Raw genomic sequence first — 26,276 nt, forward strand, 5'->3', positions numbered from 1 at the left:
AATAACAAAATATCTCACTGACTGGAAAATACTAGGAAATGTTGACATGCAATTTGTTTCTGAATTGACACATCTCCTGATATGTTTGACAGTACTGTCACCACATTAGAAAAGAAAAAATAGTAATTAGTAAAGTCTATGTGTTCTAGTGAAAATCAAATTAAAAGATCATATCAGGTTTGCCATTATGAGGCTCAGGGAACTGGATGGAGTCGGATTGTTCCCATCTGCTGAGATAAACAAGAAGATCCAAAGGTTGTAGGCTTTGCCCAAGTACTGCTTTCTAAGTAGAGTTGATTCTGCATCATATGCCTTCTCAGAAAACACACGAAGATTGTGGTAGTACCTCCCCGTCTCAGCAGGCTGCAGTTATGCTAGCAAAAGATCAGTGTCATGATACTGTCATGCATGGCACACAAGAGGCGACCAAGAGCCTCACCTCATAAGTACTGTCTCAGAAGCAACAGAAAGGCATGACATAACATACCAGATATGAATTGAGTCCTGGAATGAATGAAAACTACTCTGAAGCCCATCATCTAACCAAGTCTGCACTGGTTTTGGCTGGAACACAGCAAAGTATAAACTACTAAGAAGAAAACTATACCAGACAAAAGCAGGAGCAAGTCAAATTACTTTCACCTTACCTCACCAAAAAGAAAAGCCAACCAATGCTATCTAAAATAAAACTAATGCTTCAGAGAGATATCTCTTCTCAAACCATATCCAAGATAGGGTGCCATATAAAGAGAGGGCAATCACTGTATCAAAACTGTGGAAATAAAAATGAGGGAAGAGCATCACCAGCACTTCAATCATCTAAAGATCCAGCCATTCCTAAACACCTGCTGAAGACTTAAGAACATATAGCCTTCTGTTTCTTGGTCCAAAAATGATAAAATTATGGTGGCTTTCCTGGCTTTTGTGGAAAGAAGGGGAAGAGGAGGGGTACAAATTTATGCCATGTTGTTTTAAATGTTCTAGAAGATTAAAAAGGTGAAAAACTGACAACACAAAGGAGTTTCCCTACTGAGCAAAGATTCTGCTTTTCCAAATCTCTACAATTACCCAGAAAGTGAAGATACTGTTATAAACATGACTACAAGCTCTGAGGTAATAAAAAAATAAAGCCACGTATAATTTTATAGTATATATTATAAATTATTACATACCAATAGTTAAGGTATAGTGTATAAAATAATATATTAAAATATTAATGATTAAGATATCATACATAAAAGTACAAATTAATAGCTATTCCTAAAAAAAAAAAAAAAGCCTATCAGAACAGATCACAAACTATTTTAAGGGGCTAATCATAGAATAAATTTTTTTTCATTTAAATGTAAAATGTTCAGGCCACATATATAATACCTGCTGAAATCAAGTGAAGTGAATTAAAACCATTGCAAAAGCCAAGTCAAATTTTTCTGCAAACAGAAACTGTTGGACTGTTATACTGTTTTTTTGAAAGCCACAGTCTCTTGCTAATGATGCAAAATATTTCTTTATTGTAGATTTTTTCATATGTTCAGTTACTTGTACAGGAGTACTCTCAGAGCTAACAAACTATGTAGGAATTGCAAAAGCAAGAATATGAATTTTCCTTTTAAAATATTTGAATCAAAAAAAGAAAGAGACGATGAGACCAATGGCTACAACATAAAAATAGTCAAGGCCTTGAGATACTTCCTTTGTTGAAAAAATATTTTTAAAATGTAAGATATCCTCCTTATTATCAGGAACTTTTTGATGATTAAAGGTCTGTCTGGGTTGAAGTGACTTTTCCAGACTAGTGCTTCTCTGGAATACAGTCTTTTCTCCATGTGCATATGAGAGCAGACTTTATAAACACAAATTATCAGTGGTTTCACCTCATTCCACCATAGACTTTCATTTAGTAGCATTCAATCTGTTGAGTTCTGTAATTAGTATGTGTTTAAATTATTTTATTTCATGTTTGTAGACCTCCTTTGAAGAATATGTGTTACTGAATTCCACATTCTCCGCTTTCAGAAAAGTTACGTATTTGGAATGAAAATTAATTATTTTTATGTCAAACTATGGCTTATTTATAGCTAATAAGAGATGTATACATCTGCCTGTCTTCTCTTCTTATAGTCACCTGCAGTCTTACAGAGCATGAGAAAACTGGAGACAATTAGTAATGCTAACATGGCTTTTCAGTTGTCAATAAATTACATGCTTTGTGCACTCACACAGTACAGATCTTCAGGTATCACCAACCTAAAACCTAATCTATACCACATAATAAGAAGACATTGATTTTAATTTCATATGCCCGAGCAAACCTAACATGAAGTTATAGCTAATACAAAGCTATGAAGCTGCTGGATCACAAAAGAAGTGAAATGGCTGTCTTGGAAGATGATTCTTTCTTGCTGAAAGGACTGCTCTTTCCATGAAGTTATCTTCTCTTACAGCTGTGCAAACAAAGGATGGGAACATGTGGTATGTCTTTCAAAATTAAATACTCTTTCATGACTAACTCCAAACAGGAAAACATTCAGTTGGGAATATAATAGAGGGTATTGCAAGTCTAACCCCCTCACGTCCTGAAACAGCCAGCCCATAGTCAGAGTAGCTCACCAAAAATAATAAAGTAAATAGCATACAGTTATAAAACAAGAAATTTGACTTTGTGGAAATGATTTTGCTCATAGCAGTGCCTAAATATTTAACAGGCACTGAACTGGAAGGTTTAAGGGGCTCAGCAACCAAATGGTCAAACAGTTCTTATATGTTCAGAGCTCAAAGTGGGACAATTGCCTAAAACCCGTGGCAAAAATCCTAAAACATTTAAGCGAGACCTGGACCAGCCCCAGCTTCAGTTTCTAAAACAAACACTGGGCTAATGACATTTCAGTTACAATTTTGTGATTCCAGAGTAATTGGCTGAAAAGCAAATGTTGGCTCCCGGTTTTCACTGCTGCAATGCATGCCAGAACCAACCTGGCTGCATCCAGTATGCGTGTCTGACACCAGCTGACTGTAAATTACTGCAAAACTCAGTTGCTAATTGGAATATTCTAAACATGTTTTCTGAAGCTAAACAATTTACCCACCTTCAGCTGAAATGGCTGTCAGAAAGAATTATTCTGGCTCTCATCTCATCTGTCAATATGCAATATATAGATAAACAACCTTTGGTTTTAGAATGTATTAACACATCTACCTCCTATAATTTTAAACAATATTTGGTATGCTTTTACACTGTAAACTGATTGTATACATGACAAACACCTAGCTCACTTTGTCAGAGTACAAAATAATGGAACAAAGCAATTAAGTCGGCAGGCCTCAGACTGATAATCATCTCAGACATTAATCTCAGGTTGGAAAATGGGCAACAAATGAATCTTCTAAAATTTTTTAAGTGTATATGGAATCAGGTAGAAAACTGTAATGTTGACTGCCAAATGAGTCTGTTTCATGATCGATTCAACCTATGCCACATTCTTACAAACTGAGGTGTACATACATATATATTTTATTTCTTTCATTTTTTTTTCATTTTTAAAAATAGTGCAAACATTGTCATTCCTTCTGTCAAAAAAACAAGTTCTTAGTTTATAAGGTTCAGAAAAATAATCACCTCAGTCATGTTAACATAAGGGATCAGCTGGGTCACTAAATCCAGCACCAGCTTACACAAAACTTTGATTTTCAATTTTGTTAGTAGGTTCTGAGAGAAAATTTTCTTCACTTGGAATAATCTATTTTAGTCTGAAAAAAGAATGAAGAAAACCAGGCTGCTGTTTTTCTGTTGCTGCAAATGAAATGCAGCTGGCAGAGTACAAGATACAGTATTTTAAAAACCCAAAGGGCATTAGGACAGATCTGCAGAAGATATTAGGCATATAAAGTTCCCGATAAATTCCTGCTGATGTATTTAAAAGTGTCCAAGCAGATTGAGAGTTTTTATCCCAAATTATACCCAACACAGCATATGGCCCTTAGTGACCAGAAGGAATCAATCAATCAATTTCATTAATGGATATATCAATTTCATTACTACAGTTAATATTTCCCTTGCTTAATAAATTCTTTTAAGTGCAAAATGTTTCATAAATACTCTTTTTTCTTATGTAGACAGCATATTTGAGACAACTAATAAACACGTTTACATGCTGTTTCTCTCTATGTTTAATTAACTCTACTTACCAACAAGATGCATCTATGTAAAGTTCAGAGTAAATAAGAACTATCTAGTAGATAAGAAAGAAATCAGTCGGTAACAAATAAAAAATCAGCGTAAGTCTGCATTGAGCTAAAAATCAATGCTAAAATCAATGTGTGTCTATGGAATCAAAGATGTAGGCCCCTAAAACTGGATTTGGGAGTAACCAATACATTCAGTTCCAAAAGCGCAAACCAAAATCAGGATTTTGCAGCTGCTAGGTAACAGGAACTTTCTGCCTTGCTGTCTACACTTTGGGTATTTCCCTAGGAGTCACCAGGGTCTCTTTGAAAGCCTTTAAAATAAAAATTCAGGTAACTACATATTGCAAAATGCAAATTAAAGCAGTAACTGCAATCATTCCACTTTGGTTAGTACTGCTCTACATGGTAGAAACTGGTTTTCAGGAATCAGAGATTTATAGACAAAAGGGGGAAGTAAATAGATCAATAAGACTTCAAACTCAAACTCACAAACGCTGAAATAGTCCTGGTTCAAGACTGTTTGTCATTGCTGAATCCTTATTTTAAAGAAGACAAAGGAAAGGACTGAATTCTGGTTTTTCTGTTTTGGAATGGTTTCTGACTACAAAAAAGGTATAAGGTATACAGCAATACCACTTGTTCTAGCATAGGAGATAATGGTGGGTTTTAAAGCAAAGGAAACAATTTTTCATTATAAAACTCAACCTTTTTTCTTCAGGATCCTCTCCTTTTGCATACAAGATGGGTCTGCAATGATGATGACTCCAGTCTTCAATAAATAAAACTTGTCTGTCTAGACTTTTATCTTATTTTTCCAAAAGACAGATAGTATATCAGGCTGTGGAAAAATGGAAAGGAAGAAAGATTATCTGATCATCAAAGAATTTGCATGTGGCCTTGGAGAAGTGGCCTGTGCCCCATCTTCAGGATCTAAAACTTGTGATGCTGAGCAAGCTGCTCAAAAAAAAGTTTTGCCCAGCTTTTCATGGCAGAGTTTTCAAGTTAACTGCCAGGGTTGCTACTGCCAGGAAGCTGTGAACTTTTGCACCAGAGGTGGGCACTTGTCACTATGAGAGATTATTTATAAGAGCAGGTTTAGATTAGATATCGAAAAAAATTCTTTTCTGTGAAGGTAGTGAGGCGCTGGAACAAGTTGCCCAGAGAAGCTGTGGCAGGGAGGTTTTTAAGGACAAGTTCAATGGAGCTCTGAGCAACATGGTCCAATGAAAGAGGTCTCTGCCCACTAGATGTTCTTTAAGGTCCCTTCCATGCGAAACCATTCTATGATGATTCTATGATGAAGTATGGTGTGGTATTTGGAACAGCAAGATTGGGAAATGCTCTTATTTCTGAAAAAAGCATCCAAAAGCTTTTGCTGTTAGTAAGCATTTTTCAGACAACTTTATACAAAAAGTAGAATTATCAGCCATAAACCCAGAATGGTATGAAGACCTGACTGTACAAAAGTGGTTGAGAATTAATTATTTTCTTGTGACCCTGCAGAAGATGCATTCTAGGTATGCTTTCCAGTGGGATTCCGTGTTTTGTCTTTGCACAACCCATTCAGAAATGTTTTACATTCCTCAAATCTTATCACTTCCATAGAAAGCATTCCTATCACAAGGGTCTGGATTCCTGAAACTCCAGGTCTCCCTAAAAACAGAGTTATGCAACCTGACACTCTCATCCCTGTTGGATACAGTGCTCAGCTGTGGTAAAAGCACCACAGAAACTCAGAGGAGGAAAGGAATGAAAATATTCTGTGCAAGGCTTTGATAATTTGAGTTAAACAATGCTTGGAGCCATTCTCTTAATGAGGAAGATAAAAAGAAATCCGTAATTACTACCAGTTTACTGAATGAGGCAGTGGACTTTAGAGGAAAAAAAACACCACTGATTGTTTAATTAAAAACTGTAACATGCATGCAAACAGATGGCAAGAAAATGGAAGTTGCCTGGGCAGTGTTAACGCTGACATTGCCCAACTTCTAAATGCTTGACTTCATAACCCTAAAGTTAACATTTTTTTAGACATAATGTATTATTAGCTGCAACCACTTAGGGATGTTATGGCTCCTGTTGGTAACCGGTAATATTTACATTTAAATATGGAGAAAGATTACTGCTGGCTATACTGTATTATTTAATTATACAGTCAGTTTAGAAACAAAATTATATCTGAAGCATTTGAGAGATTCCCTTGAGCAGAAATGATGTAACAATTATTACTGCAATTTAGCAAGAGAAACTGTGCTGAAAGTCTAGAATTTCACCTAATCAGACAATTTGATTTGTGGTCCATATGTAGGAGCACTCTGTGCTGCTACAGAGTAATTTCAAAATGCACTGCAAGAAAAGTAATCAAAATAACTGTAGACACTTTTTCTCATGGATCAAACTTATTAAGTTTTAAAAGTCAGTTCAGAATAATGTAATTAGTGTAAATTCAGTACCATGATGGAAAAAACCACAACCAACCAGTGGGTTTTAGCTTATTACAATCACTATGAATAAAAGTTCTGGTTTCTGCTGAAAATTCAATTCATGATGCCCAACAACTACAGCTGAGTAAGGTCTGACAGTTTCATGCCAGGCAGTTGTGGCTTTGAAGCCACAGAGGTTCTAAATTACTTTCTGGGAAAAGAGACATTAACAAGAAGGATACACGTGTGCACACATTAGAAATCTTCTCAAATATATTACATAGTACTACCTGCCCTGAGGCAGATGTCTCAGATACCTGAGAAAATGTGTGAACAATGCTGCCCATGGGACAGCGAGAGCTTTTTGACTGCTTGACGTGCAATGATGTTAATAATGTACTGGGTACCTACCTGAAGATTTGTGCTTATAAGCAATACATATGGGAGGATTATTCCCTGGGGAGTGCCATACTTCAGATTTCAGTAGGCTTATCCACACCATTGTGAACAAGTCTTTCAGAGCAAGAACAGTGGAACCAACTTTAGATCCAGCAAAGGAAGACACGATAGTCAGTCCTGAGGGGCCGTTTCTAGGTTTCTCTAACAATTGCTGCACCTTCACAGAAAATTAGCCATCCCAGAATGAGTAAATTCAATCTAAGAACCTGTCAGGAAAGAATACGGATGAATTTAAAAGTACAAACCTCCTTTTGATTGGCAGGGAGAATAAAAATATGGAAAATAGGTATTTTGATAGCTTATCTCAGGAGGAAGCAAAAAGAACTCAGGACTATAATGACTGATGAAAAATTACTACCTTTGATTCTTAGATACCATTCAGCTATAACAAAATGAAGCAGCAAGAATAAAGAGGAAAAAGCCAAACAGAAATTCCCTTTTTTTCTTCTATCTCACCTACATACCACAGTGTAATTCCATGAAATCTTAAAAAAGGCCCACAGAAGAGGAAATTAAAGCTCTGCTTTGGAAATCATGGAAAGACATTTTACTTTGGTGTCTATAAAGAATCCTGCTAAACTGTTTTACGATGCTATGACCATACCAGATGGCAGTAACAGAGGAACAATCACAGGGTTTGCTCATTTTGTACAACATTACAGATCTTCTTGAGACTACAACCAGCGCTGAGCAACCCAGCAATATCACTTCGCAAACCCATTTTCACTGAGATTCTAATACATTTCTTCAAAATTGTGGAATTGAGAAGATGTAAAAAATCAGTTTTCCAGTGAAAAAACCCCAAGATCAACAAGCAGCCTCTACAGAGCTGTTTTTCATTTAAGCTGAGGTAAGACTGCTTACACATCTCATAATAAAAGTAGGGAAAATGCAAGTATGATGGGCTGTTGGGAGGCTAGGACCCTTGATATTGGCTATGCTGAGTTTTGTTCTGTTGTTTTTAAGAGGACACAACAGTGAATTTACTGCAGATTCCTTTTTTTGTGTGTGTGTCAAAGGTAAGAAGAATGACCTTTTGAAATGTTTGAATACAGCTCTCAGAGTGTAAGACAAGAAGATACAGGTGAGGTCATCCAGTCTGATCCCTGGAACAAAAGCCAGAAGATTTCATTTCCAGATTTCATTTAGTTTAGTATCTGCAAACTGGAGCAATACAGAAACATGAAATCACTGAATGACTCCTCTGTTCCTGCTTGCTGCCGACTGGCACTTCAGCTTTGCACTCTGGACCTGAGGAGCACCTTACGCCACTTCTCAGGGACATTTCTCTTTTGCATGAGCCAGATCTCTTCATATGAACTCAAACTTGACACTCCAAAGGTCAAGAGAATGACTGGCCCTAAAGATGACACAATAAAATAAATATAAAGAAAATAATGAAGGATAGGGAAAAGAACTGAAAGATTCATCATGAAAGCAATTAGGACTTCTCTGATGTTTATTTTTGCATGCAAGGTATTCATAAGGAACATCCTGATGAGAAGAATGGTTAATGGGTTTATTCAGTGAACTGTACACAGAGAGAGATACAGAAGCTCTTCTGATGGACACATTTGTTCTTAAAGCTCAGGATAAACATCTATTCCAAAGCATTTAATTAAACTCTCCTCCATTCAGAGAAAACGAACAAAAACAAAGACAAGGATACACCAAGCACAACTGATAAATAGAGTATTATTGTTCAGACAGATATTTGTGCTTTCATCATGAATAGCTTTGGAAAATGAACAATTGACAAAAAAAAAAAACACACTGACAAAACTCAGAAATTCATTCGGAAAAGCAAGCCCCAGTCTCTGGGGACTGAGATTGCAACATTTACACACTTAAACAACTTCATGGGTGCTGCCAGTTCCACTCACCTGGAAAGGATTGCTCTCATGCTTGCGTCACTTTTGGCTTGTACTATGTGCCTACACAGACTGGTGCATAGAAAGGAGATGCAGCCTGGTACCTCAGAAATTTACGGTGTTGTGTGAGGACTGCAGGATCAAGCTGCAGGTAATCCTGTAAAAATCAGGATTCCTGCCATGGACTGAAACAAGTATGTGAGACTGGCAATTTAACAGCTATCATAAGCAGTACTTGGGCACAAACTTCATAAAACATCATTGGTTTTATGATTTTTTTCTGAGAATTTTCAGGCAAGTTGGTGAGATATGACCTAAATCAGTTCTGTAAACCACAGCATTGCTGATATTTTAAGTACAAAGGGTAAAACCAAGAAGCAGCACAAGCTGTTTATTATTCTTGTGTGAACACTCTCCCTCCCCTGCCTCGGTCTCATGCATGACCGGAACCTGGCCTGATAAACATGGAGATCTCTGAAGACTGACTTTCTGCAAGACTGTGATATAACATTTTGAGGGAACTGTAGAATTAGATCTCTAGCCAAAAGCCTGATAAGCTGTTTTATACCTGCTCCAGTGCCAAAGAACCCCGAGTGCCTTCTTGAATTGGAAGGTATTTTCTTCACTGCCTAAAATAAGGTGATTTCTTTTTTTTTTTTTTTATCCCAGATCAACTAACACAAATCAGCTGTCCTTAGGTAGGAAACATAAAGACGACAAGCCACGTCTGCTTTTGTCATGAGACAGACTTGCCAAGCTCAACCTTGAGGATACTGTCAAAATTACTGTTCCATTACAGGGCAAATGAGCATACCCTGCCTTACATGTGTTTTACAGGAGGGCAGCCCACACACAGCAGTTGCACCAAGCTCCAAATACAGCTTTTTTAGCAGCCAAGCTGATCCCTTGGTGTTCCTCACAAATGCCAAGCCTCCAGGCAGTTATGGAGCCTTTTCGTTGGGAACTGAAATGATCAACTCAATTGTAATTGCAGATGGCTGTTTGGTTAGACTTCAACACCTATGGATCAATGAGCTATCTAATTAGAAATCTTAAGTTTGAAATATATTTATAAAATTATACCCATTGCTATTAAATTTACATGTCTCAAAGGAGATATATTTGAATTTCTGTAATGAGTTCCTCAACATGTTTACTTTAAATTACTTCCTCTATTCAGTTATACAGTATGTTTACAGGAGGGTCCTAAAAAGATATTTTTAATTACTTTGACAATGAAAATACTAAGTTTAAAGCCAAAACCTACAGGCATTTTTTTAACTATTTTGTGTGTGTAGGTGCAAAGACTCCTGCCTGTAAGCATTCCAGGTGCTGGACCCAGAGTTTAGAAACAAACTGTACTTTTGTTTCCTAATCAGGAAAACAAAGCAGTTTTGGCAATTGAAGGACAGATTTTACTTCTAGCAGCTGCAGCTTAAGAATCAACTTCTACCTAAAACCACCTTCTTCTGTGCATAAAAGGTCTAAAACAGAGCTTTACTCTTCTTGCAAACTCCATTAAAATTACAAAAACATCTGGAGTTCTACTTGACAGGACTGCATTGCCCAGGAAGCTTTTTCTCTATTCCCTTGGTTATCAGCAAGGAACAGTTTAGAAAAACAATGGTCCTGTACTGAGTCTTTTATTCTTTGGGTCATGTTAATTTCTTTCCTATTTTTGTTTTGTTTTGTTTTTTTAGTAGTACATTACATGTTTAAGTCTTACAAAATATTGTAGCAGTTCTTGCTGGGCTGTTTATCTGAAGCACTGCCATCAGTTTATAGATTAAATTGTGCTTTGGTGCAAATTCTTTCTTGTATTTTATAGACAGCAGAATAATTGAATGGATTTAATTATTTTTCCTAGAATAAATCAGTATATGCAGAGATGATGAAAGATTTAATAGAGATATTTCTTCCATTAGGGACTAATTCTGCATTTTCTACTATGAATAGCATTTACAAAAATAATGCTATTCCCACTCTAGTCAAAGTGACTGCTCACAAGGGTAAAGTGTACATTACTTGACCTCATCCTTGCTCATAAATGCCTATAAAAACTCCATTAGGCTACTTAAGGAAAAAAACACATAGAAAAAGAACACTAAGAATTTTAATATTGCACACAAACTAATAAAACTCTCTGGCAATGCTAGAGACCTCTGGATTACCAACTTAGACTTGTTACCGTCTCTAACTGCAGTGCCAAACCTAGAGCAGTACAATTTTTTTGGTAAATAATTAGTGGAATAAAGATGGAATTTTCTTCCTGCTGGATAAATTACCTCTGAACACAATGTAATTTTTAATATATATTAAAAATATGCCTGAAAATGCCACAGATTTATTTTTTCAATTCAGCCACAGCTATATTACCTTAGTCCCTTGCTATAGCTTATTTTCCTGAAAAACGCAATTGAACGAAACTTTATGCCACTGCTTAATGAGTTCCTGATCAGATAAATAGGTGAATAGAATCACAGAATCACGGAATCATAGAATGGCCTGGGTTGTAAGGGGTGTTAAACATCACCCAGTTCCAACACCCGTCTGCGAGCAGAGACACCTTTCATTGGACCAGGTTGCTCAGAGCTCCATCCAACCTGGCCTTAAACACCTCCAGGGATGGGGCATCCACAACTTCTCTGGGCAACCTGTTCCAGTGCCTCATCACCCTCACAATAAAGAATTTCTTCCTAACAGCTGCACTGGCCTGATCTGCCCTTATGAATACTGCCAAGAGTTCCTTCTCTTTCACTTTTGATTACTTACTTTCTTAGTCTGTACCCAGATATCAACAAGTGTTTCACCTTCACTTCCATTTCCTTATTCTTTCCATCTCTTCAACACTTATTTTACCAGACACTCCAGTCAAGATCCTGCTCTGTGCTATGTGAGTCTCTTCACTGATCTAAGTTCAAGTCTTTTGTTCTTATCTCAGACTTCCTCCGCTGACAGCAACAGACCCCAACTTCTCCACAGAGAGGATGTGGCTCTTCAACTCCTCCACTGTGTCAACACGCCCTTGGATTACTAATATCAGTTCCCAGCATCTTTAGCAGCGTAGCTACACTGCCAATATTTTATAATCACTTCTCATACTTTCCAACCTGATCTGCAATCCAGATGACATTTTTTTGTTACTATTCCTCCCACAAAGGAAGGAAAGAATCCATAATATTTCGCCCACTGAGAAGTCACTAATCTCATCCCCTGCTCCTGACACAAGTCCTACAGCATCGTCACAGCAGAGGAGGTGCAGGGCATCTCAACACAAGTGCTGCTTGCTCCTGCTCTTCCTTACAGAGTTAAGATTCCTTATCTGACTGTAATTTCTCAAAGTAGTAATAGTTGAGGGATTGGTCACAGGCCTCTGCTGCAGCAATGGAACAAGAACTAAGATGTTTCAGCCTAAAGGGAAGGCTCTGGGGAAACCTTAGTGTCATTTCAGACTTTTTAGTAGGGCCCGAAAAGACACGACAAAGCATGACGATTTTTAAAAAAAGAGGATAGATTCAGTTTAGATATAAGGAACAAGATGTTAACAATCAGGGTAGTGGTACACTGGAACAGGTTTCTCAGAGAAACATCCAAGATCAGACTGGACAGGGCCCTGAGCAACCTGATCTAGTTGAAGATGTCCCTGCTCATTGCAAGGGGTTAGACTAAATGATCTTCAAAGATCCCTTCCAATTCAAAACACTTATGATTCTGTGACCTTCCTGTAGGCATTGTGAAAGTCTTGTGATGCCTTAGCAAAAGATCCACCCAAGCTGGAAACTCACAAGATAGACACACATCATGGACACTCGAGCTCACCAGGCATTTAGCCTGCTGCACCAGCTGCTCTCAAACAGCACCGAACAGAACAGAGGTGGTGGCTGTTTCCTGCAGAAGAACACTGGTGCAGCAGCTGGTTCTGACGACTGTACTGTAAGCAGTCTCCTATGCAAATATTTAATGTCCCATGACAAATCACATCTAAAAAATGCTGGAGAACCTGACTAACCAGTTTAACGGGGCCAGGGGAAATCCATCATCAAAAAAAATGAAATGAAGGGAAACTATAAAAGCAAAGCAAAATATGGTACTGATGGCAGTTCTTACAAACTTCCATGTTCAACTGTGTCTAAAGAATATTGATGACTAGTGGTTTAGTTGGAAATTATTTAATGTAAACACTTAATTGAAGGACTAAATTTTATTCAGCTTTTATACAGCATTTTGAAACTAAGCTGCTATTTCTACCATGAGGCACAAAATCAGTTAAAGAATGTTTATGCTCCAGCAGACTTGTAGCTACACTTCTTAAAGTTCAGTTTCTGTTTTGATATATTTTATTAATTTTCCAATCTCAATTTGGTATTCATTAAAGGTGTTTAAATGTGATCTCCTTCCAAAACCATTTGGTTTTCCTCGTTCTTCCTGCTAAGAAGATTTGTGCTGGCATGAATCTTACCTTATCAAAACATAACACACACATTTTATTAATAATGTCTATTTTCATTAGCAAAGCTATTTGGGCCTGTCTACTTTGCATTCAGTAATATTATGCCTTTCAGTAGGTCATTTGCTGCACAGGAGATGGACTATCTATATTGATAAGGTTTGGAACTAAAAGGCTAGTGAAGAAGGAAGCTGCTCTGAGAGGGATGCAGGATAGGAATGGGAACAAAGGATTATAGTCCCGATCAATGATATCCTGCAATGGAAGAATATGTGCAGGGCTGCCTTATGGTAATGAAAGTCTTCTTCTTTCCCTACCCTTTGCCACTCAGCAGCCCAACCCTAATAAACCAACAGCTATGCTGAGTGAGTTATCCTCTCAGACACAGAGTATGAAACCATGTATACAGAAATGTGGGGCCTGGGCACATCTCTTACAGTCTTAAGCTGTGCCAGGGGAGGTTTAGGTTGGATATAAGAAAGAAATTTTTTACAGAGAAAATAATGAGACATTGGAATGGGTTGCCCAGGGAGGTGGTCCCTGGAGGTTTTTAAGATGAGATTGGATGTGACATTTAGTGCCATGGTCTTGTAACCACAGTGGTGTTGGATCAGGAGTTGGACTTTTCCAACCTGGTTGATTTTATGACTCTACGATTCTTGATGTCCTTGGGGAGGGTATCTCTTGTGTACATAATGATATCAGGGCATGATTCTGCATCTTTCAGAGGAGACAGAACTGCTCAAATATTGAATTAGGCCATCTTGAGGTTGAGAACTTTTGTTTTCATTTAGCCCTAGCATTACTTCACTAGCTCAGTTCTCAAGTCCATACAGGGACATATCTACAGGCCTATATATCTACTGCTGTTATCAAATGCTTGAGTATAGGGCAGGTAAAAAGAAAGTAATTCCACTGAATCAAGCAAAAGTATATTTCAGATGTCTATGTATTTTCTTGGAAAGTAAGGGCAAGACACTCCAGTCACAAAGCCTTCAGAAAGCTGTGGGATGCCTGAGTAAAGTGTGAGGGGTGGATAAGACAAAAGATTCTGTGCTCAGATGTTTACATTCTTAGACTGACTATCAAACACAATCTATTGTTTCATGACAATTCACAAAACTGCCAGTTTTCATTTCCCACAGATACTAGCAATAAGAAAATAAAGTGCAGTGTCCTTCTTTACAGCTTTGCATTCCTACCATGCTGACGCTGATACTTTCCAAAGAAAAATAAGGCCAAAACGCCACAAAGACTTAGGCTGCCACTGTGGAGTGGTTGTGGGGGTGGAATACTTCTTTCAATAGCCAAGCCAATTTGTGCTGCTTGACATGTTTGTAACACAACAGACTAGAGTTTTCATTTCAACTGCCAGGTCCATCAGACTTGAAACAGAACACCAAATGGAGCAATGTCCTAGCAGTCTCTCCCCATGGCCACTGCAGCAGATGAACAGTACCTCTTCAGGGGTAAAACTGTTCCATCTCTACTCACGCTAAGCCTAGATTTTACTTTTTTGGGGAGGTACAAAACTGTTTGATTTATGCCATAGAATTGCTCTCCTACAAACACACCCTTGTGTTTGTGTCTGGGGTTTTCCACCACAGCAGAAAACACCCATTTTAGTATCAGATCACCTTCAGGGTTTGCAACATGTCTAGTGGCAAGCTAGACCCTAATTTCACAACATGCAACCCGCCAGTTCCTAGGAAATGGCAGGTACTAAGAAATGCTAGGATGAGGTGATTTAAACGATAACAACTTTATTGAATGACACACATGATAACAACTTTGTCAACAACACAAAGCTGGAGGAGTGGCCTATACCCCAGAGTGCTGTGCAGCCCTTCAGAAGGAAGGAACATATTCTCTGTTTGGAGAGATGGGCAGAGAACTGTCTGAAATTCAGCAACAGCAACTGCAGGGTCCTGCACCTGGGAAGGAACAATCCTGGGCACCAGGATAGACTGGGGATTGACCTGCTGGAAAGCAGCTCAGCAGAGAAGGACTTGGGGGTTCCAGTGGACAACAGGTTGTCCATGAGCCAGCAGTGTGCCCCCGTGGCCAAGAAGGCCAAGGTGGATTAGGAAGAAATAGGTGAAAATTAGGTACATTTGTTGTAAGCACATAGGCTGTAAGTTTCCTAAATTCCTGCCTGATTCTCTGATCTCCCTCATAATTTATGAATTATAAATAGCTGCAAACTGGTAATTATATTGTAGTTAAATATTTTTATACTCACTATTCGTTTTTTAGTAGTTTTCTAGAAAAATCATTAGGTCACAATTAAAAAGTGAGTGGTACCAGCAGTACTTTCAGATGCAACCATACTTGGTGACAAGATTGATGTCACTGTGTGGGTTGGATTGTGTGCTCCTCTGAGGCTTGGATTCTGTGAAAATGAAGTGTGCAGAAATTCAGGAGATAAAATTACTGAAATATGAAGAGAGGAAGAAATGTAGGTAAACTAGGGTAAAAAATATATGCAGGATAACAGATATAAGAGAAAGGACATGAAGGCATTAAAAGTAGTTTAAATGCTGAATGCTATTAAAGGTCAGTATTTCCTAAACCTGTACCAGTTCCAGTACCCCATAAAGAGTCTCTCACTGCTGTAATAAAGGAGACCATGTGTCTACACTCCTGCTTATTCCTGTTCCTCATCTCCTAGATATAAGTCCACAAGAACACTCTCACAAACAGAACAAAAGGAGCAGAAATTCTTGATTCTCAGCTCATCAGCATTCCCATCTCACACCTGTCTTCAGCACAATAAGGGGCTGCAATGTGCCCCAGTCATTTTTAGTTTGATTACAAGACTGAGAAGCAACAGAGAAGAAAACCAGGTGTGAAAAGAGAGGACTAGGGCAGTTTTACTCATTACTGCAGGTAGATTGAAAAGAAAGATAGTGTCCTTTCAGAAACAGAACCACATTTTTTTAAAGAATCTTCTTATAAAGCCTTACACATAATAAAAGTATTAGATTTGGTCTCTGCACCTACTGCCAAGCAGAGCCTTTCAAATTTCCCACAGAGTGGGGATTACACTTAATAAATTTGAGGACAAAGCCACATTTCTCAAATAAAGCATTTAACTGTTACAACTTTCCATTGCATTTAGACTTACGTAGAAAACTGACCATTTCACAGCATCACAAAGGCAAACTGGAGTAATTTGAAGATAATTGTTGGTATGCTGTACATTCATACTGGAGTACAGTATATGATATCAATAATATTTGTAGGGTCATACAAGAAACAAGTTAATGAAGCAATTGAAGAGGAAAAAAATAAGAGCTCTAGGCAGGCAGCATGACTAAATTCAGCATATGCCATGAGGAAACAACCAGAGCAGTGAACAAAAGTAGTGAGATGAAGAACAGCTATGCCAGCTCTACATCATTTGGATTAGCACATCATCCCTTAGGGCAGAGTTCCAGTTGTACAGGGGGATGCACAAAACTGGTTATTTTAGGCTGCAACTCCACAATAAATGAATAAGCTATTACTGTTGTATGTTTTTTTGTACTGTAGTTGGTAAAAACACATCCTGAACAATAGCATGAAAGCCCTTTCAGAAAGAAGAGCTGGAATCTTCATCAGCACAGTATCTACATTGTGTGACAAGAAAAAGGTTGATGTATGAACATCCTTTTCACAATCATCTGTAAAGCACGGCCTGATCATTACCGCAGCAGTATCAAAAGATGAGAAGATGCTGTACACTCAAGGCTCAAGAACAACTAGGATATATATTTGAGTAAAACCAAGACAACAGTGAGCAAGTTACTAACATATCCCAGTGAAGACAAAAGCAAGTCTTGCAGGCTGATTAGTCATGATGAATGCCTCTGGATATTGTCTGCATAAGTTAATTTTTCTGGAAGGTGCACTCAGTTATTCTGTAAATCCTCAAACAAAAGAAAACCAATGGTATGAGTCCTGGCACCAGGGAGAGAAAAACTTTACAATTTATGGAACTGCCTGACAGTTTCTAGGCAGAAAATAAGGAGTTTGGAGAATTTAAATGCTGTGGCAATTGCAGGTCAATGTCTTTCCCACCATTGCTGCCTGGTAACAAGGTATCTCAGACACAAATTGATGCCACTGATGTAACAATCATCCTGACAACAGTCTGACTCCAAAAGAAAAAGTTGCCCATCTTATTGAAGCACTGGATAAAAAGGTTTCAACTCGTCAAAAAGCCTAACCTTATGACAGGACTTTTTTCCCTAAGCACAACTCTGACCCAAACAAGCCCAAGCCTGCTTCTAATGTAAGCAGTTTGCTAGTTGCCAGAGTGGATAACCAAAACCAATGGTATACCAATATGAGACAGACCACTCCCTTTATGTGACATGGCTACAAACTTTGATATTGCTTGATAAAGTTTTTCTGATGAGCTTTTAACACTTTGAATGGATCTTGAATAGAACCGGAAAGAGTTCAGAAATCCTGCTTTTTTGCTGAAGCAGGGATACCGTCCTTGGGAAAAATGCAGATGCAAGTGATACAATTAAACTGGAGATAGGCAGATGATTTACAGGTTTATCAGACTAATAAAATAGCTCCCTTGTAATTATACATAACATTAAAACCTTGAGATAGTTACACATGCATTTTGCAAGGCAGAGTGGCAAATGTGACAGTGCCAAGTGCTGCGTAACAGGCTTTGCATAACAACTCGCTAAAACACCACTGCACAATTTTTAGTCCATTTTGCCACATAGCATGAGTTGTTCCAAACTGTTGTATCTTGCAAGCTGAATATGCAGCTCATGATCTCCTGGCTCTGGGAGCTGAACTAATCCCAAGTTGGATAGAGAGTCATGACTAGGGAACAATTTAGTTTTTCTCTGGGGTGAAGAATGGAAGGAAAAGGCATCTGTCGATTAATACATTGCAGTGCTGATCCACCCTTTAATTTGGGGAGTGGAGTCAAACAATATCTCTGCCTCTCTTCATATGGAAAATTGAATTTGTCTTTGGACTGTTACTGTAAATAAGGGATACTCCCTTCTGAAACAAAAGCTAGTAATGTTGGAGGAAAGACATTCCCTGATTTCCACAGACAGTGGGTGAGGCTCAAACTTTATACACTTTTGGAGTGAGCTAACTGAAAAATGAGGCAGGTTGTATTTGCCATTATTAAGCATTAGTATTTAGAGGCAATAAGAGTATCAGAGAGAGTCAATGTCACTAATATTTTTTACAAATGCAGAAATTCAGTCCCAGTATTAAAAATCATCAAAATGATGTACTTCTCAGTGAAAACCTTTTGAACAATAAGCAGGAACCCTTTTTACTTGATAAAATTTACATATACAGATCTAGCTTCTACTTGCTCATCTAATTGACATTTGCCTGCATTCCTTATTTGTTAGATCCGTTTTAACAAGTTAACCAGAAATAAAAGACTTTAGAATATCTTGGCTACTGCAGCTGAAAACAGCTTCTGAACTGAAGTAAATCTGTGTGTCTTCAGTGAAATGAATAGACCCCTTCTGTCTGAACTAGCTGAGAATCAACCCCTTTTGGGCTGTTTTCTGGAAATAATTTAATAGAAATCATTCACACAGTAAATACAATGTCATTGTCCTGGGCTGCTGATGCTGGAACAAGACTGACACACACTTTGAATTTAAAACTCTCTGTTCATTTTACTGTCTGCTTTTCTGGTAGACAGAATATGCTTTTTTTTCCCCCAGCAAAATCATGCTTTGCCAATTTCTCTCTGCTTTACCAATTTTCCCCTTACTTCTTTTTTTTTTTTTTTTTTGATTCGTTTGTGTGGGATGGGGTGATGTCCCTGAAGGAGAGTAGGTTTAGATATTAGGAAGAAATTCTGAAATTCTTTACTGTGAGGGTGGTGAGGCACTGGAATAGGTTGCCCAGAGAAGTTGTGGACGCCTCATTCGTGGAAGGTTTCAAGACCAGGTTGGATGGGGCTCTGAGCAGCTTGATCTAGTGGGAGGGGGGTTGCAACTAGATGATTTTCAAGGTCACTCCAACCCGAACCATTCTATGATTATCCTTCTCTTCTGCTCGGCTATCAAGCTAAGGCACAGCAGTCAGGCAGCGCGGGGAGAAACGGGACTCACCGGGGCGTGCAGAGGCGATCGAATACTTCGAATTTTCCCAAGGATCAAGGCACAGGGGCACGGGTTGTGCCTGTGATGGGAGATCCCTGCTAAAGCAAAGACCTTCAGCATCGCACCTACGGCAAAGCGCTGCTCTGTCCTCTCTCACGCGTTTCCCTCCAGGGAGAGGGAAAGGAACAAGTAAAGTTTTCGGTGCTTCTCTGCCTACTGAGCCTTGCCGATGCTATGGAAGCAGGACCATCGCCACGCCGCTCCATGAGGCAGCCACACCTGGCACACACTGCCAGCACGGACAAAGACATCCCGTATTTTACACGGGGAAAACATCAGTAGTTGTAGCAGAAGGAGATGAGAGGCGGTGCGGGTGCCCTGCCTGCCGGTCCCTCCGGCCCCCGCCGGCCACAGCCCCGGCGCGGCGTCTGCAGCACCAGGGATCTCCCGGGCTGCAGCCTCCGCCGAGATACAGGGTGAACCCGCTGTCCCACGGGGACCCATCCCGCCCCTGCTCGCTACTCACCGATATCCCCATCATCATCATCTTCCTCCTCCTCCTCCTCCAAATCCAGCAGTACATCCTGGCTCTTCACATTCATCTTCCCGAAGTTGCAGCCCCCCTCACCCTCTCCCCCGCCGCCGGGGAGGCGAGCCCGCCCCGAGCCCTGCCTGCCCCGGGGCGGAGCGGCAGCGGGGCCGGGGCGAAGGCAGGGGGCGGGCGAGGGGCGGCCACCGACACCTTCCCGGCAGGAGAGTCCGCCCCCGCCCCGCCGGGCACCGCTGGGCACCGCTGGGCACCGCTGGGCATCGCCCGGCGCTGCGCCCGCCCCAAACACTGCAGGGCGGGCAAGAGGAGCGCAGGGTCTTTTTGAAGCGCCGGGTCTTTTAAAAACGTCATGTACCCAAATATTGAAGAACTCACCATCGCTAAATATTGCTGAAAATGTGAAGCCCACATACGCAACCCCACCCCACCCCGAGCAGTAAGTATTGGCAGAGTTATTTGGAAAAAGAAACGGAAACTGGAGGGAGAATGGTCAAGAACTGAATAAAAAGCCCGTCTCTAGAGCTCCACTGATGTATTCAGCTTCTTGTGGACTGTTTCACAAGTAAGAGGTTGTCCTCATCTCCATCTTCGCCTCCAGACACAACCTACAAGAATTTTGCAATACTGGGAAAGCAGAATTGTCACTATGCAGGAATGCTGTGGAGGCAGAAGTACTCAGAAAAAGGGCTTTGAGTGCTCAGCAATATAGTCATTTACTCACATGTGTTGGTTCCAGGGAGGAACTAGGGGGTTCCTAAAACTGCAAGGTATCTAGAAGAGTGACCAGAGAGGAACTAGACTGAGGCAAGAAATGCAAATGGAAATAAGACTGGAAAAATGGATTAAAGAAATGGGGGAGCTATGGTTTGGGGTTTTTCGTCTGCATAAAGCAGTAAAAATCCTATAAGCAATCTATTCTCACTCTCTAGCCTATTGCTGATACTGAAATGACCCACAAGACCCAGGACGTTTAAGGTGTACAAACAAGAAACTGGACAAAAAGCCATTTGTCAGATAAGTTTGTCACTTGCTAATATAGTTGTCACTTGCTAATCTGTAGTCAGTCATCTGTGGGTTAGAGTCACAGCAGGGCCTGGCACTACAGTAAATCGAAGTGCAAGTACTTTCAAAAGTACTTGCAAAAAAATGAGTTGAGTACAAAGCAAAAAAATGAGTTGAGAAATTTAATTGGGAAATTCTGGAGCAGCTCTGCCTGGCAGAGACTGTTTCTCATTGATTGCTTAAAGACAGAAGTAGTCTGCAAGGGCATGAGTAAAACCATCAGAACAGAAGCTACTGCTCTTGCCCTTATTTATGCCAGCACTGGTATTAGTGTTATTTGCACCATCTTACACTGCACATTTTTCTCACTCAGATAAAGAAAATCTCACAGAGCTGAACAAGAGAAGGAGGGTCATGTGATGGGGAGATACCTACTAGGGGATAATGCTGCATAGCAAAATGTGTTTTCTTGTGTCCTAAGTTAGAAACCTGGTATGCTGCCCTGTGATGCAGCCAATCTGTCTCTGACCACCTAAGCATGTGCCTTACCACCATCATGACCGCTTGTCAGGTTTCACACTCAGTGAGGTCACGGGGAGAGAGTGAATTGTGCAGCTCCTAGCCAGGAGTGTTTACTTCAAGATGACTCATTTGCAGACACTTCATGGTTATTCGATGTGCCCAACACACAGTTGCAGTAAGACCTTTAGATACCTGTATTGTGTAATGTTCAATTGCCCTCCTCCCTTGCAGGTCCTCCCCAAAATGTGGTCCTGGCTGGTGAGATATTATTTCATAAATGTGGAAGGAGGGCAGGGATTGTTACAGACAAGGTACAGCTTGGCTTAGGACTGTGACGTGAGATTTGTGCTCTGCGATACTCACCAGAGACATAATTGTTACCTTGGTTACATACTTCCCATTTTCACATTTAATGAATGAAAATGTAATCAAATAAAGGTAAAGTGCAAAAAAAGGAAGCACCTTAAAACCAGGCTATAAACAAAATGTAATTTTTTTTTTGTTTTTTTAGCTTGATCCTACTAGAATTACAGGTAGAGGATCTACCACTTCAGTTCTGATCTTACTGTAAAATTTCTCCCAGCATTCAGGGAACCTAAAGATTTTGTGGGCTTGATTTAGCCTTCAATACCTGAATGTTCAATTTCTTAGATTACTTCAGAGTGGGCTTTCACAGTGACCTTAAAAACCAGTGGGAATACTCTGTCTAAAATTCCCATAAAACTATTGGAAATGAATAGCTATGTGTTTTTTAACTTTGTACCAGGTGCAAATATTTCCATGTGTACTGTTGGTAAAGCATCAAAGCTTCAGGAGCTGACTTTGTTTCTCCTGAAAAACAGATTAAGAAAAAAAAGAAGTAAATGAAGAGGAAAATGCAACAGCACCACCCTGCTGCCATCTCTTTGTCAGATGGATAACAGCAAAATATCCATTCAAGGAATTGCAGTTGTGTAGCCCCTACCCAAGTTTTTCAAAAGCTAACTTAAATGAAAAAGTTAGGGTAATCAACTAATCCCCAACCCTGCTCAAGCAGGGCTGTATTCAATTTTATGGAAGAAATGAAATTGTTTTAACATTCCTGGTAGTCAGAAACAGAGCCAGTCCATGGAGCCAGTGGAAAAAATTGCTTCCATGAGTAAGGGTTTCATAGCAACCATAACAATATAGATTAGGAAGAGAGTAAAAGAGATCTTTTAGCCCACTGGTGACAAAACCCTGGTGCAGGCACCAAGTCTTTAACTGATGTGGATCTGGGCTGACACCAAGGACTCTGAGTCACAGGGCCTTGGACAAAGAATCTGGCACTGAGCATCAGCCATTGGTCTGGCCGAGTCCCCAGCAGTAATGCAGATTTGAACATATCCAGACAATGATGACAAATATTTGCCCATCATGTACTTACCATTCTCTGGTGGGGAACCCATGAGGTCCCCAGGTAAGCTCTTGCTAGAGTTTTAATACAGAGCCAAAATAATTTTGCAGCATTTGAAGCTGTTTTCTTCTTGCCCTTCTCCCCGCATCCATGAGAACAGCTAGTGGTTGTTCTCTTAATAGCGACATATTACATGTGGAAAACCATCACCTTAATGCCTCTGAAGCTTTTTTCATCCAGACTACACAAACCCAGGTCTTTGATCCTTCCAGCACGTATCACTGTCTGTGCTTTTCTCTCTCTTAGCAAGATAGCATGAAAATCACAGTGTGAGGCCCTATGGAAGGCGATTTTGTTTTACAAAATCTCTTAAGTACATTGTCTTTACCCACTTACAGTCCTTTTCTCAATGATTGCGTTGGCTTAGACTCTCACATTCGCATACTTACAAAACCAACATGTAAGTGTTCAGGTGGTCTGTGTAGGGTCACTTGTGTACAACACAGGGGACAAGGGAGCGATGGAAGCTCCATCCTTGGAGATATTCAAAAGTCACCTGGACACAGTACTAGAGGTCATGCATTAGCAGGGGACATGGACAAGGTGACCACCAGAAGTCCATTCCAATCTCAACCATTCTGTGATTCTGTGAAGGGATGAGAGGTGTTAGGTTCTCATCATACCTGCTGAGCAATGCCAAACTAATTTCTGGACAGCTGTTTTATATCCAAGAACCAAAAATCACTATTATGTGATTCTTTTGCATCAGACTTCTGCTTATTTCAAACCTCCATAAATTTTAGACAAGTCTGGTCTGAGCTCCTTAAGGCCATAGTCTGTGTTACAGATGGGCTATAAAGCAAAGAGATGATGTTTGTGATGTGGTGTCACCTTCTTCCCATCTTCCTCTTGGGTAAAGTCTTCTGCTGAAAGGCAATCTGTGGTCAGATTTCACTGGAGTGAAGGCCTCCTGTGCTTAACACAGGAAACAGTTCTGTGCACAACAAATACTGTATTCCAGGTAAGAATTCATCTGCAATGAATAGTATTGCTGTACCATTTTGGATGTGGTTTTCCTTCTAACATGTCCCAGAGCAACAATATTTTTTTTTGCCACAGTTGTCAACTCATATTTCTATTGCACTATGCAATAAGTCTTAGATTAATTTTTGCAATGGAGATTCTTTGTCAGAAAGTTTTCCATTTTTTATTTCTGTAATTGAATTTCTTCTCCTAAGGGGATAATTTTTGCCCTTGTTTTTATTATATTTCCTCATTTGATCAGTTCTTTCTCATTTGTCAAGATAATTTTGAATACAATTGTTCTTTCTTGGTGCTTGCAAACTTAAGGAGGACAAAATTCATACAGCTTAAACCATAGGCTTGGCAGAATAAAGACCATGAACATCTAGAAAGCAGCCAGTTAGCAAATTTGGAGGACTGGTAGGTCGTGTACTTAAAAAAAGTCTTGGAGGGAAAGAGTTTTTGAAAGATACCGTATTATCAATTATTGAAGGATACCATATTAAGGCTACTATAGCAAATTATATCAGCAAAATTTGGGAAGAATAGCAGGAGACAAGTATCACTGTGTGATACTTTTAATAACTGCTGGATATTGTGCTTTCCTATCTGAAAGCAGGTGAATTTTACACCATTACTGAAAATATTTGAAACTCAGTAACAGAAAAGAGACCATTTGAAATGCAAAGCCCCTGCTCTAATAGAAGCATAAAATCAGAGGGAAGATAGAAACAAATAAAATGGTCACTCCCCAAAAGAAATTCCCTTAAGTACACCAAATTATTCAGAAACTTGCTGCATTAAAAGTCAATGAAAGAAAATGTAGGAAAATCTAATTCCAGTCCACTACACCATATATTTTTCCTGGTACTGTTAAGTTAGTGCTTGCAATCTGTTCAAGTCTAGAGAAAGATGATTGTGAAGAGTTTTGAGATCCTTTTGTTTCTACAAGCTCTTGTGTTTATTTCAGTATGGTTCACAGACAGGGAGAGCAGGGAAGCATTAAGGGAAATTTAAATTACCCACATTCTGTACAGCTCTAGTATTTTTTCTTTTACCTTGGTTATGTTTCAAATTGCATGTAATCCTCACAGATTTCTTAATTCTCACTCTTGCATTCAACCTCTAGTCTGAGATGACAACTCCAGTCTCTTTTGCCCTCTGTTGAAGTGAATTGGTAATAACAATTACCAAGAAAATGTGAGCTACAATGTATAAAAGAGGATAAAATAATTGATCTCAGACCAGTGGCATGTGTAATTACTTGATGCAGAGGGCTCATAAGGGCTGCCAGTTCTTCTGCTGGCTCCTACCTAAGTGTTCATTTTACCCTCTTTCCCCAGCTGTCCTTAGTATGAGTGGTAGACATGATAATTAGATGGCAAACTTTTTGTCTGATATTTCTAACCTGTTTAATAAAAGTCTTTAATTCTTAGGAAATGAATATACATGGCCAATGTGTATCTTAGAATAATAGAGTCAGAGTTCAAATACTTCTCTTTTTCTAACACAAATATCTGAACTCAAATAGTTCAGAATATTTAAACTTCAGGGAGATCATGAGATTATTCAAAAAGGTGAATTATGAACAATTACATACAATCATCTTTGCAGTGTGGTATCATAGTTTTATGATATTTTAACTGCACTTACAAAAAAAAAAAATTCCCATATATGTCTGGATATCCCTGAGTCACAGGAAATGACTGTAGCAAATCTTACTCATTCTTCAAGAGAGAATGTTCTCAGTCATCCTCCCTCACTCTGCAAGTGCACAGCAGATTACAGTATTATTGCAGATAGGTGGTGAGGAAAGCAAAGTCACCCACATGGGATAGTTAGCTCAGGTATGGTAAATGCCTAAAGTGACTAGCACCTCTGCACGTTGCTGTCCTTTGCATGGGGATACACTAAGCTGCTCTGAATTACTGTGGTATCTGGGCATCATGTTTAACTGCTGGGGAAGGTATGTCCCACACTTGTAGGACGGCAAACAGGTTTTGTCTTAGTGCCCTGAAAAGATACAAAGAGCTCCATTTAGTACTGACCTGAACTCCACTGAAATTTTTAAACTAATTTGAAAAATGTTGTGCAGCATTCTTATGCCCAAGTGCAGGTACAGACTTGTTGGGAAAGTAAAGGAGAGGAATAAACACAACCATGTCTTATAACTGAGTGTTCAGACTACAAAAAATGCCTCTCTTACTGAAATCCTTAAGAGTTGTCTAATTTCAAATAGGAGCTGTATGTCCTGGAAAGATGAAATTGTTGGTGAATTTTGGAACACAAGGTCATATAATTTGCTGGAAAAGTTGAAGAGTCCCATA

At 39.3% G+C, this 26,276-nt stretch overlaps 1 protein-coding gene across 2 annotated transcripts in view; it reads right to left on the reverse strand.

Annotated features, from left to right (window-relative positions):
- The window catches only part of ANO6 (anoctamin 6), an 80,425-nt gene extending 60,271 nt beyond the window's left edge, over window positions 1-20,154 (reverse strand). For both annotated transcript variants that reach the window (XM_027892911.1, XM_027892910.1), the window contains exon 1: window positions 20,004-20,154. In XM_027892911.1, the coding sequence (XP_027748712.1) occupies window positions 20,004-20,079 (76 nt within the window). In that variant the 5' untranslated portion in view covers window positions 20,080-20,154. The remainder of the gene's footprint in view (window positions 1-20,003) is intronic.
- Between the last annotated feature and the right edge of the window lie 6,122 nt (window positions 20,155-26,276).

The sequence above is a fragment of the Empidonax traillii genome, unplaced genomic scaffold (genome assembly GCF_003031625.1).
Source record: "Empidonax traillii isolate 1590-97213 ecotype Southwest subspecies unplaced genomic scaffold, ASM303162v1 scaffold374:size1477467, whole genome shotgun sequence".
Lineage (NCBI taxonomy): Eukaryota > Metazoa > Chordata > Aves > Passeriformes > Tyrannidae > Empidonax > Empidonax traillii.